The sequence below is a fragment of the Cherax quadricarinatus genome, chromosome 45 (assembly GCF_038502225.1).
Source record: "Cherax quadricarinatus isolate ZL_2023a chromosome 45, ASM3850222v1, whole genome shotgun sequence".
NCBI classification, from domain to species: domain Eukaryota; kingdom Metazoa; phylum Arthropoda; class Malacostraca; order Decapoda; family Parastacidae; genus Cherax; species Cherax quadricarinatus.
Window position 1 is genome coordinate 4,359,918 of NC_091336.1, and position 17,638 is coordinate 4,377,555.

At 42.6% G+C, this 17,638-nt stretch overlaps 1 protein-coding gene across 6 annotated transcripts in view; it reads left to right on the forward strand.

The window, feature by feature from the left end:
• Positions 1–8,324: 8,324 nt before the first annotated feature.
• The window catches only part of LOC128694916 (neuroguidin), a 44,486-nt gene continuing 35,172 nt past the window's right edge, over positions 8,325–17,638 (forward strand). For 2 of the 6 annotated variants that reach the window (XM_053785287.2, XM_053785290.2), the window contains exons 1-3: positions 8,325–8,448; positions 9,096–9,213; positions 10,220–10,363. In XM_053785287.2, the coding sequence (XP_053641262.1) occupies positions 9,190–9,213; positions 10,220–10,363 (168 nt within the window). In that variant the 5' untranslated portion in view covers positions 8,325–8,448; positions 9,096–9,189. Of the gene's footprint in view, positions 8,463–9,095; positions 9,214–10,219; positions 10,364–17,638 lie in introns of all 6 variants that reach the window. The other 4 variants (XM_053785291.2, XM_053785293.2, XM_053785289.2 and 1 more) reach the window with 3 other exon arrangements.

The following is a 17,638-nucleotide window of genomic DNA, read 5'->3' on the forward strand; positions in this document are numbered from 1 at the left end:
CCGCACTGTGCTTATGCGCCGGATCTCTGGCACTAAGTGGGGGCGGGTCGAGACCTCCTCTTTAAATTTTATACAACTATGGTTCGCGGCAAACTCGCCTATGCGAGTGAGGTGTATGGCTTGGCCTCTTTCTCCTCTCTTCGCCACCTAGACATTCTCCAGAATTCGGCCATCCGCAGTATGCTGGAGGCATTCCCCTCCACCCCATTTGCAATCTTGGAAGCAGAGTCTAGGATAGTCCCCCTCTCGTCGGTGAGAACTGCGAGGGACTGTTTATGATTCCATCACATGGCTTCTCTGCCTTGTACTTACCCCTGCCGCCTCTCTCCATGGATGTGGGAGGCAGCCTCTGTCCCCCCACGTTTGATTCAGCCTTCCATTGTAGCCAGGGCCCAACGTTGCGTGGCCTGCCTCACTCCCTGCACCAGTGATGACTCCCTCCCCTCTCCAATTTCCGGTCCTCCCCTGGATGGACCTGACACGGTACATCCACCTGGATTGGCCCTTCAGGAACAGGGAAACCCCTCAGTTAGCTGCATTTCTCTTTGAAGAGTTTCGTGCTGTCATGTACGGCTCTTCATTCTCCATCTACACAGACGGCTAAGCACGGACTTCCCCCTTCTGCATCTTGTGCGGCCTTCTTTGCTGAACTCTCTCTATGTCAAACTTGGCGGTTAGACCCAGCTCACTCAAGCCCATGATGACACTCTTCAGGTCACTTGTTCTATCTAGGCTGGAATATTGCTGCACACTAACAGCACCTTTCAAGGCAGGTGAAATTGCCGACCTAGAAAATGTACAGAGAACTTTCACGGCGCGCATAACGGAGATAAAACACCTCAATTATTGGGAGCGCTTGAAGTTCCTAAACCTGTATTCCCTGGAACGCAGGAGGGAGAGATACATGATTATATACACCTGGAAAATCCTAGAGGGACTAGTACCGAACTTGCACACGAAAATCACTCACTACGAAAGCAAAAGACTTGGCAGACGATGCACCATCCCCCCAATGAAAAGCAGGGGTGTCACTAGCACGTTAAGAGACCATACAATAAGTGTCAGGGGCCCGAGACTGTTCAACTGCCTCCCAACACACATAAGGGGGATTACCAACAGACCCCTGGCAGTCTTCAAGCTGGCACTGGACAAGCACCTAAAGTCAGTTCCGGATCAGCCGGGCTGTGGCTCGTACGTTGGTTTGCGTGCAGCCAGCAGCAACAGCCAGGTTGATCAGGCTCTGATCCACCAGGAGGCCTGGTCACAGACCGGGCCGCGGGGGCGTTGACCCCCGGAACTCTCTCCAGGTAAACTCCAGGTAAAGTCGGCCCTGGCAGGAGAGCTCTTTGCCATTCACCAGGCTCTGGTTTTTGTCCTTGCTCACGTTACCCCTCAGCCTTTTGTTCTCTTCTCTGATTCCCAGTCCTCTCTGGCACTTTTGTGCTCTGCCCGTCCACGGTCCCTACGCGTCCTCGTCTGACAAACGCAATCTCTTCTTCTGCGTTTCTTGCGGAGTCCAGGTTGGAGCATCTTCCTTCAGTGGGTACCTGCCCATGTTGGCATTCAGGGCAATGAAGTGGCGGATCGAGCGGCCTCCCTCGCACACACACTTCCTACCTTCACCCCTCTTGCACTGGGCCACAGTGATTTCACAAGGACTCTTTGGAAGGAAATCCGCCATTTGTGGCAGTAGGACCTGGTACGCTCCCTCTCTTCGTCGGCACTGAGCTCTGTCTGATCATTCAATGGCCCTTGCCCCTGGGTTTGCCATCCCAATAGCTCAGTGGATGTTGCATTGACTCGCCTCCGGGTTGGGCACTCACGACTGGCAGCTCATCTGCACCGCCTTCGGATGACGGACTCTCCGTACTGCCCATGGTGTCCCTCACAGCAGGAGACAGGGGAACACTTCTTGCTGTAGTGCCCTCGTTACCACTTTGCACGAACTATTCTCCGTGCAGCCTTGCGCACGTTTGAGGTGCAATCTTCAGCTCTACCTCTCCTTCTAATGGAGAGGGGTTTGACCCTCCGGACCGTCAGGAGATCTTGGCTTGTACTTGCTCATTCTTGCTGGCCTCAGGACGCATCAGGGACATATAACCTTAACTCCATATGTAATGCATACATAGGTCAATGTGAGACAATACAGCCATTATTATCTCGAACACTTCCAAACAGGTGCATACACTGTACTAAAGTACGCATGAAAAACAGAAAAGGCACCTTATGTAAAATGTGTAAGGGGTGGGTGCATGAATGATGGATGTATGTACAATTATAGCAACGGTGCCAGAATTAATTTTGTGTGTAACAAATGCACTTTGGCACAGTTACCCTTTAGCAATGATGACATTGATTTACCTAATTTTAGTACAAATGACCCATTACCGTATATTGATGATTATAATTGTTTTATGAAAACAGGCCTTCATTTTATTCATGTCAACGCAAGATCACTTCTTCCTAAATTGGCAGGGATTAGGATTCTAGCTAACAAAATTAGGGCGGCAGTTATAACCATATCTGAATCCTGGTTGGATGATACGGTGACTGACGACCAGGTCAAAATAGAAGGTTACAATATAAAACGCTTAGATAGGAACAGAAAGGGTGGTGGAGTATGTGCCTACATTAGAAATGACTTAGCTTACAACCAAAGACCTGATTTAAATAACAATAAACTGGAGATTCTATGGTTTGAAGTGCTGCTTCCCAAGACCAAACCCATCTTAGTAGGAACTAGATACCGCCCTCCTACCCAGGACCAGTTCTTAGAAGACTTTTCCAGAGTATTGTCCGGATGCAACATCCCAGCAATTCCAGGAACAGCTGTTAAAAATTGACCACTGTCTGGAAAATCTTCCAGCTCCTGCACCCAACATCTTGCTCCTGGGGGATTTCAACTTAAGGCACCTAAAATGGAGGAATATAGCAAATAATATTGTTGCAGTAATAACACCAGGAGGCAGCTCTGATGAAAACTCACACTCACACGAGCTTTTAAATCTCTGCACAAAATTCAATTTAAACCAGCAAATAATAGAGCCTACTAGACTGGAGAATACACTAGACCTCATCTTCACTAACAATGATGATCTGATAAGAAATGTCACAATATCAAAAACAATATACTCAGATCACAACATAATTGAGGTTCAGACATGTATGCGTGGAGCCCCAGACCGACAAAATGAGACTAGTCACGAGGGAGCATTCACCAAATTCAACTTCAATAACAAAAACATAAAGTGGGACCAAGTAAACCAAGTCCTAACCGATATAAGTTGGGAAGATATACTAAGCAACACAGACCCAAACTTATGCCTAGAACAGATTAACTCGGTGGCACTCGATGTATGCACAAGGCTTATTCCTCTAAGAAAAAGGAGGAGTAGATGTAAAATAGAAAGAGACAGGCGCTCCCTTTACAGGCGACGGAAAAGAATAACAGAGCGGCTAAAAGAGGTCAATATATCTGAAATGCGCAGGGAGACACTGGTCAGAGAAATAGCAAGCATCGAACTTAAGCTAAAAGAATCCTTTAGGAGTCAGGAATCGCGGGAAGAACTAAAAGCCATAAATGAAATCGAAAGAAACCCAAAGTATTTCTTCTCCTATGCCAAATCAAAATCGAGAACAACGTCCAGTATTGGGCCCCTACTTAAACAAGATGGGTCCTACACAGATGACAGCAAGGAAATGAGTGAGCTACTCAAGTCCCAATATGACTCAGTTTTTAGCAAGCCGCTAACCAGACTGAGAGTCGAAGATCAAAATGAATTTTTTATGAGAGAGCCACAAAATTTGATTAACACAAGCCTATCCGATGTTATCCTGACGCCAAATGACTTCGAACAGGCGATAAATGACATGCCCATGCACTCTGCCCCAGGGCCAGACTCATGGAACTCTGTGTTCATCAAGAACTGCAAGAAGCCCCTATCACGAGCCTTTTCCATCCTATGGAGAGGGAGCATGGACACGGGAGTCGTCCCTCAGTTACTAAAAACAACAGACATAGCCCCACTCCACAAAGGGGGAAGTAAAGCAACAGCAAAGAACTACAGACCGATAGCACTAACATCCCATATCATAAAAATCTTTGAAAGGGTCCTAAGAAGCAAGATCACCACCCATCTAGAAACCCATCAGTTACACAACCCAGGGCAACATGGGTTTAGAACAGGTCGCTCCTGTCTGTCTCAACTACTGGATCACTACGACAAGGTCCTAAATGCACTAGAAGACAAAAAGAATGCAGATGTAATATATACAGACTTTGCAAAAGCCTTCGACAAGTGTGACCATGGCGTAATAGCGCACAAAATGCGCGCTAAAGGAATAACAGGAAAAGTCGGCCGATGGATCTATAATTTCCTCACTAACAGAACACAGAGAGTAGTCGTCAACAGAGTAAAGTCCGAGGCAGCTATGGTGAAAAGCTCTGTTCTACAAGGCACAGTACTAGCTCCCATCTTGTTCCTCATCCTCATATCCGACATAGACAAGGATGTCAGCCACAGCACCGTGTCTTCCTTTGCAGATGACACCCGAATCTGCATGACAGTGTCTTCCATTGCAGACACTGCAAGGCTCCAGGCGGACATCAACCAAATCTTTCAGTGGGCTGCAGAAAACAATATGAAGTTCAACGATGAGAAATTTCAATTACTCAGATATGGTAAACATGAGGAAATTAAATCTTCATCAGAGTACAAAACAAATTCTGGCCACAAAATAGAGCGAAACACCAACGTCAAAGACCTGGGAGTGATTATGTCGGAGGATCTCACCTTCAAGGACCATAACATTGTATCAATCGCATCTTCTAGAAAAATGACAGGATGGATAATGAGAACCTTCAAAACTAGGGAGGCCAAGCCCATGATGACACTCTTCAGGTCACTTGTTCTATCTAGGCTGGAATATTGCTGCACACTAACAGCACCTTTCAAGGCAGGTGAAATTGCCGACCTAGAAAATGTACAGAGAACTTTCACGGCGCGCATAACGGAGATAAAACACCTCAATTACTGGGAGCGCTTGAGGTTTCTAAACCTGTATTCCCTGGAACGCAGGAGGGAGAGATACATGATTATATACACCTGGAAAATCCTAGAGGGACTAGTACCGAACTTGCACACGAAAATCACTCAACTACGAAAGCAAAAGACTTGGCAGACGATGCACCATCCCCCCAATGAAAAGCAGGGATGTCACTAGCACGTTAAGAGACCATACAATAAGTGTCAGGGGCCCGAGACTGTTCAACTGCCTCCCAGCACACATAAGGGGGATTACCAACAGACCCCTGGCAGTCTTCAAGCTGGCACTGGACAAGCACCTAAAGTCAGTTCCTGATCAGCCGGGCTGTGGCTCGTACGTTGGTTTGTGTGCAGCCAGCAGCAACAGCCTGGTTGATCAGGCGCTGATCCACCAGGAGGCCTGGTCACAGACCGGGCCGCGGGGGCGTTGACCCCCGAAACTCTCTCCAGGTAAAACTCCAGGACTTGAAAACAATTGCGAGACAATAATACTAGGCGACTTCAATATCTGTTTTCAGCAGCAAAATAACGGGCTATGCAAAAGGTATAAGCAAATTCTAGGTTTAAATAGTTACATTCAACTAATTAATACACCAACCCGGATCACACAGTTCTCAGCCACCCTAATTGACCACATACTTTGTAACCGCGCTGAGAACATTAGTCAGTCAGGCGTCATTACCACAGGTCTTAGTGATCATTTCATCATTTACTGCACCAGGAAAATCACTAGGGATAGGATAGGCCTACACAGGACAATAAAAATGAGGTCAACTGGAAACTACAGTAAAGAAACACTGGTAAATAGGCTACACAATTGTGACTGGACAGAGATAACAAGTTGCACGGACGTAAATGATGCCTGGGAAAAATTCAAAACAATGTTCACTACCATCCTTGATAATATTGCACCAGTTAAAGAGGTTAGGAATAAACGAAGAACTGAACCCTGGATGACTACTGAGATATTAGATAATATAAAATTCAGAGACCAGCTGCTAAAATGATTTAAAGCAAACAGAGAGGATATTGCAGCACTAAATGAATTCCAAAGGGTGAGGAACAGAGTACAGACTTACAAAAGGAGCAAAGGCAAAGCACTATTGCTCAAAAATTGAAGAGTATAAGCATAACCCCAGAAAGCTCTGGCAACAACTAAAACAGTTGGGGTATAGCCATAAGCCAGTCGATAGGTCTAACATAGTACTCACTATCGATAATGAGGTATGCCACGAAACATCTAAGGTGGCAAATTGCTTTAATTCCTACTACACATCTGTTGCATCAACACTAGTAAGCAAACTACCAGCTGCATCAAATACATTAAACACAGACTCTGATAAGTTTCAAACATACTATACCAATAAAAGGGTAACCTCCAACAGTTGTCAACTAGTAAGTGTATCTCATGACTTCATTCAAAAAGAACTAAGCAGGTTAAACCCAACTAAGAGCACAGGCCCTGATAACATCCCGTCTAAGTTCCTAAAAGATGGTACTTCTGAACTGTCAATCCCTATTGCTCACATAATAAATCTACCAATCACCACTAATACCGTACCGGAGGGGTTCAAGGAGGCCAGAGTTACTCCTATCTTCAAGAAAAATAGTAGGTCTGATGTCAGCAACTATAGGCCTGTTAGTATACTCAGTATAATATCTAAAATTCTAGAGAGGGCGGTGTACTCTCAAGTAGTTAAGTACCTTAATGACAACAACATTCTCCATAGCTATCAATCGGGCTTTAGAAGATCTTACTCAACCGACACCTCCCTAATTAATCTGATGGATTACTTGAGAACTGAAATGTCAAAGGGGAACCTCATAGGTATGGTAACCTTAGACCTGCAAAAGGCCTTCGATACTGTCAACCACAATATATTATGTAATAAACTTCAAGCTATCGGTATAGGTTCTGTAGACTGGTTTAAGTCCTACCTTAGCAACAGGAGACAAATAGTCAAAATCAACAAAACGGAATCAGAACCCCCTGCCGATAGCATGTGGAGTTCCCCAAGGTAGAATTCTGGGTCCCTTATTATTCTTATGTTATGTCAATGACATGCCTATCAGTGTCAAGTGCAAACTCCTACTGTATGCAGATGACAGTGCCCTGTTAGTGTCAGGTAAAGACCCACAAGATATAGCTAATGTTTTAACACTGGAACTGGAGTCCTGCAGCAAATGGTTAGTAGACAACAAACTATCATTACACCTCGGGAAAACTGAAGTCATTCTATTTGGCACGAAACATAAACTGAGAAGGGTAAATAATTTTAATGTCCAGTGTAATAAGGAGCCCATCACTTTGGTTTCATCAGTAAAATATCTAGGAATCCCCTTTGACCCATGCATGTCAGGAGAATTGATAGGGAACAGTGTAGTAAAGAAAGCGAATGCCAGACTGAAGTTCCTCTATAGACAAGCACAGTGTCTACCTACTGAGGCTCGCAGGTCCCTATGTCTAGCCCTTATACAATGCCATATGGATTACGCTTGCTCTTCATGGTACTCTGCCTTGACAAAAAAACTGAAAGATAGACTGCAAATCACCCAGAACAAAATCGTAAGATTCATCCTGGGGCTGGGACCAAGAGAACATGTAGGCCAGGATGAATTACAGCAGTTGGACATGCTGAATGTTGAAGACAGAGTAAAACAACTGAAGCTAAATCATGTTTATAAAATTGCTCACAAACAGTGTCCAGAATATCTTGCTGTCAATTTTGTCAAGGTTGGGAACCAAAGCAATCATAGCACTAGGGGGAGAGAGCACAACTTTGTAGTACCCACAGTCATTGGCCAGGTTTCAAACACCTTTTATTATACAGCAATAAAGGAATGGAACAGACTGCCCGCACATGTCAAAGCCAGTCATAGCATGAACCAGTTCAAGAAGAGTGCCAAAAGGTGTCTGATGAATGTAGCTACAGAAAGGGAGGGGAATGATTTTCTATTTTTTAGCTAACATATGTGTAAATTTTACCTTATTCCTAGTAATGACCCTCGTATTGTAGATAATCTTAATGACTCTCGTGTAGTAGATAGTCTTTTTAGTATGATAATAAGATGTTATCTTCATTATAGAATAATAAGAAAATATTATAACCTTTATATTATAATAATAAGGTAATAGGACCCCAATGGAAATAAGTCACTCTGTCTGACTTTTTTGGGTTATCCTAGGTTCTCTACTCATATGCTGCTATGTATGATAATTCTATGTAACTGTATTTGTGTATACCTGAATAAACTTACTTACTTACTTACATACTTCCACTTTGGTCGAGGTTCCTTCTCCGAGCACAGGAAGGCCGGGCTCGATACGGCGCATGCTGTCAGTGGCCCTATAAACCCAAACACCAACAACAACCTCCACGCTGCTTGTCACTCCACACCAACAGTAACTTCATCCAGGTTCATTAAACTAGTTTCAACAATTATCTCCAGTTTTATATAAAACTGGAGATAATTGTTGCCTACACTGCAGTTAACTGCAGTGTTGGCACTCCTCTAGCAAGACAGTGATGGAGTGAATGATGATGAGTTTTTCTTCTTTTCCAGGTCACTTGTCTTGGTGGGAAACGGCAGATGTGTTAAAAATTAAAAATATTACAATTAGTATAATTTACAGTATTACAACAGTACAATTTTAAGTGTTTATTAAAATTCCAGACTGATTTAGCGGTCGTAAGTTAATTGGATTTCTCTTTTTTCCAAACTGGTTAAAGGATTTCAGACATTGGAAAGTGTTGGTGTTATTAAGTTTGTGAGATGAGATGATTTTTAATTATAGCGCTAAATTGACTGGCAGAGAAGGAACCTTTTTACTGGGTCAGGCAATGAGTTCCAGATCTTGGGACCCTCTATGTGCATTGCATTTTTGTATGGGGTGAGACAGACATGAGGGATGTCAGAGAGAGTTTTGTGTCTGTTTGTTCTCTTGATAATTTGTGTAGCTGTATTTATGTGTACCTCTACATAAATATTCATATGTATCGCAATAAATCACGTAATTATCGTTACTTGATATTTTTAATGAACTCGCAGGTGAAGCAGCTCAACCCATCGTAAAGCAGAGATTAATAACTTCTCAAGAGTCATCATTGTGCTTTATATTGGGATTTGTTACAACCACTGCACCATGGTTGAAGACCAGAAACAGGAGGTTAGTTCATCGTATCCTGGAGGGTTGGCCTTGCTTAAATTAGAATTTGTTACACCATTAAGGAGGATGTATTGGAGCTGGTAAAGGGCTCTTGATCCAAGGAATTAGAGCTCTTCCCCTATTTCTTGAATTAGAACCTCATTACCTTCCATAATTTGTTGAAATGATACCTTGCTAGAGTTATGTACACTTATAGGAGAGGCTGGTCAAAAGTGTCTATAATTAATCATTTTGGTTACTATAGTGCTGGCCTAGCTAATTCATTTTACACAACATTTTCTTGGCAGAAATACCCTATGAAAGACAAGCAGTATGTAGAGTATTCCCCCCCCTCCAAAAAAGATATTAGTTAAAAAAAGAAGAAACTGTAAATTTCACATTTAATAACTTTAAATAATTTTTTTTAACAGAGGAATAATGAAGTGCCGACATTATGGTAGGCAATGTACTGATTAAGATAAGATTTATTTGGATTTTTTACTCGGGGAAAGGTTAATCACCCAGGATACCCCAAGAAAATCAGTGTGTCATTGAGGATTGTGTCTTATACTGTACCTACTTACTGCTAGGTGAACAGGGACAGCAGGTGTAAGGAAACACGTCTAGCATTTCCACCCATGTCGGGGGTCAAACCACAGACGCTTAGTACGTGTGAGGTGAGAGCATTGCCAACCAAGCCATGGGACACCACGATTGCTTACAAATGAAGACTTCTGCATTCAGTGTCTAGCCAAATTTTTTTAAATTATGCAGTCTAACCCCAAAACACTGGATAAGTCAGAACAAAGGTAGAAAGTTTTCAAGAGGAAGCTGGATAATTTCTTGTATGATTTCTTGGGTGAACCCAGTTTGGATAGCTATGTAAGCCTTTGGAATACAGATTGCAACAATCTAGTGGATCAGGCAGTCACCAGAGAAGCCAAGTTTCAGGTATGTTGTGAGTATTTAGTAACTTGTAAATTCTTATCAAATCATAATTATAACTAAAGAAGAAATAAACTTGCAGGTTGGCTCAAGTGCAACTATAGCTTCAGATTTACCAAAAGGGGTAGCACTGCTTGCAGATCTTGCTACCAATCTTAATAATGCTACAGCCACTTTTGACGTTTTGGCTGAGAAGATCAAGAATGGAGAACTGAATTCAGCCAAGGTGAGTTACTTTAAAATTACCATTATCTGATATAAAGCAATTTGGCAATTATAGTACATTAGTGTACCTGTCCCATGAATTGCAGATGGAGAATTGAAGCCTCCAAAAGCTCTAATGCCCATACAGTGGACCCCTGCCTTACGATATTAATTCGTTCCTGAGAGCTCATTGTAAGCTGAAATTACCATTAGCCGAATTAATTTTCCCCATAAGAAATAATGGAAATCAAATTAATCCATTCCTGACACCCCAAAGTATGAAAAAAAGTTTTTTTACCACATGAACTATTAATTTTAATACACACAAACTGAAGAAGACATGCACAATTACTACTCTACTAAGAATAGAATACATGACACTTACCTTTGTTGAAGATCTGGTGATGATTGATGGGATGGGAGGGGAGAGTGTGGAAGTTATTGTTTAGAAGGGGAATCCCCTTCCATTAGGACTTGAGGTAGCGAATCCTTTTCCGGGGTTACTTCCCTTCTTCTTTTAATGCCACTAGGACCAGCCTGAGAGTCACTGGACCTCTGTCGCAAAACAAATCTGTCCATAGAGCTCTGTACCTCCCGTTCCTTTAACACTTTCCTAAAATGGGCCATAACGTTGTCGTTGTACAGGTTGCCAACACTGCTTGCAGTAGCTGTGTCAGGGTGATTTTCATCCGTAAAGGTTTGTAGTTCAACCCACTTTGCACACATTTCCTTAATCTCTTTTTTTCAATTCCATACTAATTCTCGCCCTTTTCACCACAGAGATGGCACTAGAAGCTTTCTTGGGGTCCATGGTGACTTATTTTGCAGTTACAAGCACTAAAAACACTGAGATAATGTGGAATGTTCCGAATGTATGTGTAGATGCGACTGCACTGGCTGGCTTGTAAACACTGGCACTGAGGCCACATGTGGGACGCGTCTTGGACGAATCACACAAGGCGAGGAAAAATGTTTGCGTTCAAATGCTTCGTATGGTGGATTTAACATAACGGGATGCATTCGTAAGGCGGGGGTCCACTGTATAAGGTTTACTACTTAGCATATACAGTACAGTGGAACCTCAAATTTCGAACTTAATCCGTTCCAGGAGCTAGTTCTAAATTCAAAAAGTTTGAAAAGCGAAGCAATATTTCCCATAAGAAATAATGGAAATACAATTAATCTGTTCCAGAAACCCAAAAATATCCACAAAAAAAAAAATATTTTTTTTTTCAACAAACCGGCCGTATCCCACCAAGGCAGGGTGGCCCAAAAAGAAAAACGAAAGTTTTTCTTTTTAAATTTAGTAATTTGTACAGGAGAAGGGGTTACTAGCCCCTTGCTCCCGGCATTTTAGTCGCCTCTTACAACACGCGTGGCTTACGGAGGAAGAATTCTGTTCCACTTCCCCATGGAGATAAGAGGAAATAAACAAGAACAAGCACTAGAAAGAAAATAGAAGAAAACCCAGAGGGGTGTGTGTATATTTATATGCTTGTATACATGTATGTGTAGTGTGACCTAAGTGTAAGAAGTAGCAAGACATACCTGAAATCTTGCATGTTTATGAGACAGAAAAAAGACACCATCAATCTTACCATCATGTAAAACAATTACAGGCTTTCATTTTACACTCATTTGGCAGGATGGTAGTACCTCCTTGGGCGGTTGCTGTCTACCAACCTACTACCTATAAAATACATTTTATAGAGATTAACTATAGTTTTACATACACACAACAAATATAGTGTACAATTATGTATTAATAAATTTAAATAAACATATAAAATAAGTTTTACTTACCTTTATTGAAGATTGGTGATGGCATCTGGAAGATAGGGAGGAGGAGAGAGGGAGTTGGGGATAGTGTTTGGAAGGGTAATCCCCCTCCATAAGGACTTCATTTATCATAGCCCTGTCAGGGGTTACTTCCCTTCTCTGTCTTAAATTTTAATGCCACTATGACCAGCTTGAGAGTCACTGGACCCCTGTCTCACAAAATAACTGTCCACAGTCCTCTGTTTCTGGTGCCTCTAAGATTTCCCAAAAATGGGACATAGTTCTGTCACTGAACTTGTTGCAAAGATGGCTTGTTTCAGCTTGCTCAGGGTGGTGGTACTCCACAAACATTTGGACATCATTCCACTTGGCGCAAATCTCCTTAATCTTTGAATCGGCATGCAGCTTCCTTGCCTTTTCACAAATAATCGTCTCTGAAATGCTGTCACCTGCCATCTTTTTATCCTTGATCCACAGCAGCAACAGCTTCTCAACCTGATCGATTGTCAGTGGTCTTTTTATGGTTAGCATATTAACACCTTTTTAGGTAGTAGGTTGGTAGACAGCTGCCGCCCAGGGAGGTACTACCGTCCTGCCAAGTGTGTGTAAAACGAAAGCCTGTAATTGTTTTACATGATGGTAGGATTGCTGGTGTCCTTTTTTCTGTCTCGCAAAACATGCAAGATTTCAGGTACGTCTTGCTACTTCTACTTACACTTAGGTCACACTGCACATACATGTACAAGCATATATATATATATACCCCTCTGGGTTTTCTTCTATTTTCTTTCTAGTTCTTGTTCTTGTGGGCTGAACTGGAATGACCTGACTAAGGGTCAGGTAGGTGGTGATGGTTGCCGATATGATGCTTTCCAGGGCATAGTTCTAGCTGCTCAGTCAAATTATGTTCCAAATAGGGAAATCAGATCAAACAAAAATGATCCTAAATGGATGAACAATAGATTAAAATATCTGATTGGTCAAAAGAGAGGCATATATAGGCAAATCAAAAGAGGAGAGGGGCAATTAAGAAATCGATATATTCAGTTAAAGAGAGAAATAAAAAAGGGAATTAGAAAAGCAAAAAGAGATTATGAGGTTAAAGTTGCAAGAGAATCGAAGACTAACCCAAAAGGATTCTTTCAAGTATACAGGAGTAAGATCAGGGACAAGATAGGCCCACTCAAAAGTTCCTCGGGTCAGCTCACTGACAGTGATAAGGAAATGTGTAGAATTTTTAACACATACTTCCTCTCAGTTTTTACACAGGAGGATACCAGCTATATTCCAGTAATGATAAATTATGTAGAACAGGACGAGAATAAACTGTGCACGATTAGGGTCACAAGTGACATGGTCCTTAGGCAAATAGATAAATTAAAACCTAACAAATCCCCAGGCCCTGATGAACTGTATGCAAGGGTTCTAAAGGAATGTAAAGAGGAGCTTAGCACACCTTTGGCTAATCTTTTCAACATATCACTACAAACTGGCATGGTGCCAGATAAGTGGAAAATGGCAAATGTGATACCTATTTTCAAAACAGGTGACAGGTCCTTAGCTTCGAACTATAGACCAATAAGCCTAACCTCCATAGTGGGAAAATTTATGGAATCAATAATTGCCGAGGCAGTTCGTAGCCACCTTGAAAAGCATAAATTAATCAACGAATCTCAGCATGGTTTTACAAAGGGGCGTTCCTGCCGTACGAATTTATTAACTTTTTTCACTAAGGTATTTGAGGAGGTAGATCATGGTAATGAATATGATATTGTGTATATGGACTTCAGTAAGGCTTTTGACAGGGTCCCACATCAGAGACTATTGAGGAAAATTAAAGCACATGGAATAGGAGGAGAAAGTTTTTCCTGGATAGAGGCATGGTTAACAAATAGGCAGCAGAGAGTTTGCATAAATGGGGAGAAATCAGAGTGGGGAAGCGTTACGAGCGGTGTTCCACAGGGGTCAGTGTTGGGCCCCCTGCTGTTCACAATCTACATAAACGACATAGATGAGGGCATAAAGAGCGACATCGGCAAGTTTGCCGATGACACCAAAATAGGCCGTCGAATTCATTTTGACGAGGACATTCGAGCACTCCAGGAAGATTTGAATAGACTGATGCAGTGGTCGGAGAAGTGGCAGATGCAGTTTAATATAGACAAATGCAAAGTTCTAAATGTTGGACAGGACAATAACCATGCCACATATAAACTAAATAATGTAGATCTTAATATTACGGATTGCGAAAAAGATTTAGGAGTTCTGGTTAGCAGTAATCTGAAACCAAGACAACAGTGCATAAGTGTTCGCAATAAAGCTAATAGAATCCTTGGCTTCATATCAAGAAGCATAAATAATAGAAGTCCTCAGGTTGTTCTTCAACTCTATACATCCTTGGTTAGGCCTCATTTAGATTATGCTGCACAGTTTTGGTCACCGTATTACAGGATGGATATAAATTCTCTGGAAAATGTACAAAGGAGGATGACAAAGTTGATCCCATGTATCAGAAACCTTCCCTATGAGGATAGACTAAGGGCCCTGAATCTGCACTCTCTAGAAAGACGTAGAATTAGGGGGGATATGATTGAGGTGTATAAATGGAAGACAGGAATAAATAAAGGGGATGTAAATAGTGTGCTGAAAATATCTAGCTTAGACAGGACTCGCAGCAATGGCTTTAAGTTGGAAAAATTCAGATTCAGGAAGGATATAGGAAAGTACTGGTTTGGTAATAGAGTTGTGGATGAGTGGAACAAACTCCCGAGTACAGTTATAGAGGCCAGAACGTTGTGTAGCTTTAAAAATAGGTTGGATAAATACATGAGTGGATGTGGGTGGGTGAGTTGGACCTGATAGCTTGTGCTACCAGGTCGGTTGCCGTGTTCCTCCCTTAAGTCAATGTGACCTGACCTGACTAGGTTGGGTGCATTGGCTTAAGCCGGTAGGAGACTTGGACCTGCCTCGCATGGGCCAGTAGGCCTTCTGCAGTGTTCCTTCGTTCTTATGTTCTTATCTCCATGGGGAAGTGGAACAAAATTCTTCCTCTGTAAGCCATGCATGTCACAAGAGGCGACTAAAATGCCGGGAGCAAGGGGCTAGTAACCCATTCTCCTGTATATATTACTAAATGTAAGAGGAGAAACTTTCGTTTTTCCTTTTGGGCCACCCCCGCCTTGGTGGGATACGACCGGTGTGTTGAAAGAAGATTAACACCTTTCGCAACATCAGCTTCCTTGATTTGTTCTTTCTTTGCCAGGACAGAAGCGATGGTCGACTTGTTTTTCCCATACATCCTGGCAAACTCAACAAGTTTCACACCACTCTCATACTTCTGTATTATTTCCTTCTTCACATCTATGGTGTTTCTCACTTTCTTTACCACAGGGGTACCACTAGCAAGTTTCTCTGGACCTATGGTAGCTTATTTCACAGTCCCACAAGCACTAAACAATGAATTAATCTTAAAATGTTTGAATGAGACCGCAGGTTGGTGTTCACTCAAGCATCAACAAAACCAGACTGGCTCACGGCGCCTGCGCAGGGACATGGACAGAGTGGGCTGGCGGACAGGTTCAGTACCCGGTGGTTTGAAAAAAGGGCTGAGTTCGATAATGGGGACAAAGTTGGTTTGAAAAAAGCGGTCGATTTTTGAAGAGTTTGGTAAGCGATACATTCGAAATTTGAGATTCCACTGTACAGTGGACCCTCGCCTAACGAATGCAACGCATAACGTTAAATCCGCCTAGCGATACATTTTAACGCAAAAATTTTGCCTCGGCTAGCACTAAAAAACTCGCTCAACGCGATTCGTTCGAGACGCGTCCACGTGCGGCCTGAGCCCGCCTCACTTGTTCCGTGGGTGCCAGTGTTTACAAGCCAGCCACCGCGGTTGCTTCCAAGCATACAATCGGAACATTTCATATTATCACAGCATTTTTAGTGATTGCACCTGCAAAATAAGTCACCATGGGCCCCAAGAAAGCTTCTAGTGCCAACCCTACAGCAGAAAGGGTGAGAATTACTATGGCTATGAAGAAAGAGATCATTGCTAAATATGAAAGTGGAGTGCGTGTCTCCGAGCTGGCCAGGTTGTACACAAAACCCCAATCAACCATTGCTACTATTGTGGCCAAGAAAACGGCAATCAAGGAAGCTGTTCTTGCCAAAAATGCAACTTTGTTTTCGAAACAGAGATCGCAAGTGATAGAAGATGTTGAGAGACTGTTATTGGTTTGGATGAACGAAAAACAGATAGCAGGAGATAGCATCTCTCAAGCGATCATATGTGAAAAGGCTAGGAAGTTTCATGAGGATTTAATTAGAAAAATGCCTGCAACTAGTGGTGATGTGAGTGAATTTAAGGCCAGCAAAGGTTGGTTTGAGAGATTTAAAAATCGTAGTGGCATACATAGTGTGATAAGGCATGGTGAGGCTGCCAGTTCGGACCACAAAGCGGCTGAAAAATATGTGCAGGAATTCAAGGAGTACATTGACAGTGAAGGACTGAAACCTGAACAAGTGTTTAATTGTGACGAAACAGGCCTGTTTTGGAAGAAAATGCCAAACAGGACCTACATTACTCAGGAGGAAAAGGCATTCCCAGGTCATAAGCCTATGTAAGACAGGCTTACTCTGTTGATGTGTGCTAATGCTAGTGGTGACTGCAAAGTGAAGCCTTTATTGGTGTATCACTCTGAAACTCCCAGAGTGTTCAGGAAAAACAATGTCCTCAAGGCTAATTTATGTGTACTGTGGAGGGCAAACAGTAAGGCATGGGTCACTAGGGACTTTTTCTATGACTGGTTACACCATGCATTTGCCCCCACTGTGAAAAATTACCTAATTGAAAATAAATTAGACCTTAAGTGCCTCCTGGTATTAGACAATGCTCCTGGTCATCCTTCAGACGTGGCAGAGCGACTTTCTGCGGAAATGAGCTTCATTAAGGTCAAGTTTTTGCCTCCTAATACCACTCCTCTCCTGCAGCCCATGGACCAGCAGGTTATTTCCAACTTCAAGAAACTGTACACAAAAGCAATGTTTGAAAGGTGCTTTGTAGTGACCTCAGAAAGTCATTTGACTCTAAGAGAGTTTTGGAGAGATCACTTTAGCATCCTCAATTGTGTAAACATTATAGGTAAGGCTTGGGAGGAAGTGACTAAGAGGACCTTGAACTCTGCTTGGAAGAAACTGTGGCCAGAATGTGTAGACAAAAGGGATTTTGAAGGGTTTGAGGCTAACCCTGGGAATCCTATGCCAGTTGAGGAATCCATTGTGGCATTGGGGAAGTCCTTGGGGTTGGAGGTTAGTGGGGAGGATGTGGAAGAGTTGGTGGAGGAGGACAATGAAGAACTAACCACTGATGAGCTGCTAGATCATCTTCAACAGCAAGAGGCCAGACCTGAGGAAACTGCTTCGGAGGAGGGGATAGATAAATTGAAGAAGTTGCCTACTTAAAAGATTAAGGAAATGTGTGCAATGTGGCTTAAAGTGCAAACTTTTTTTGATGAAA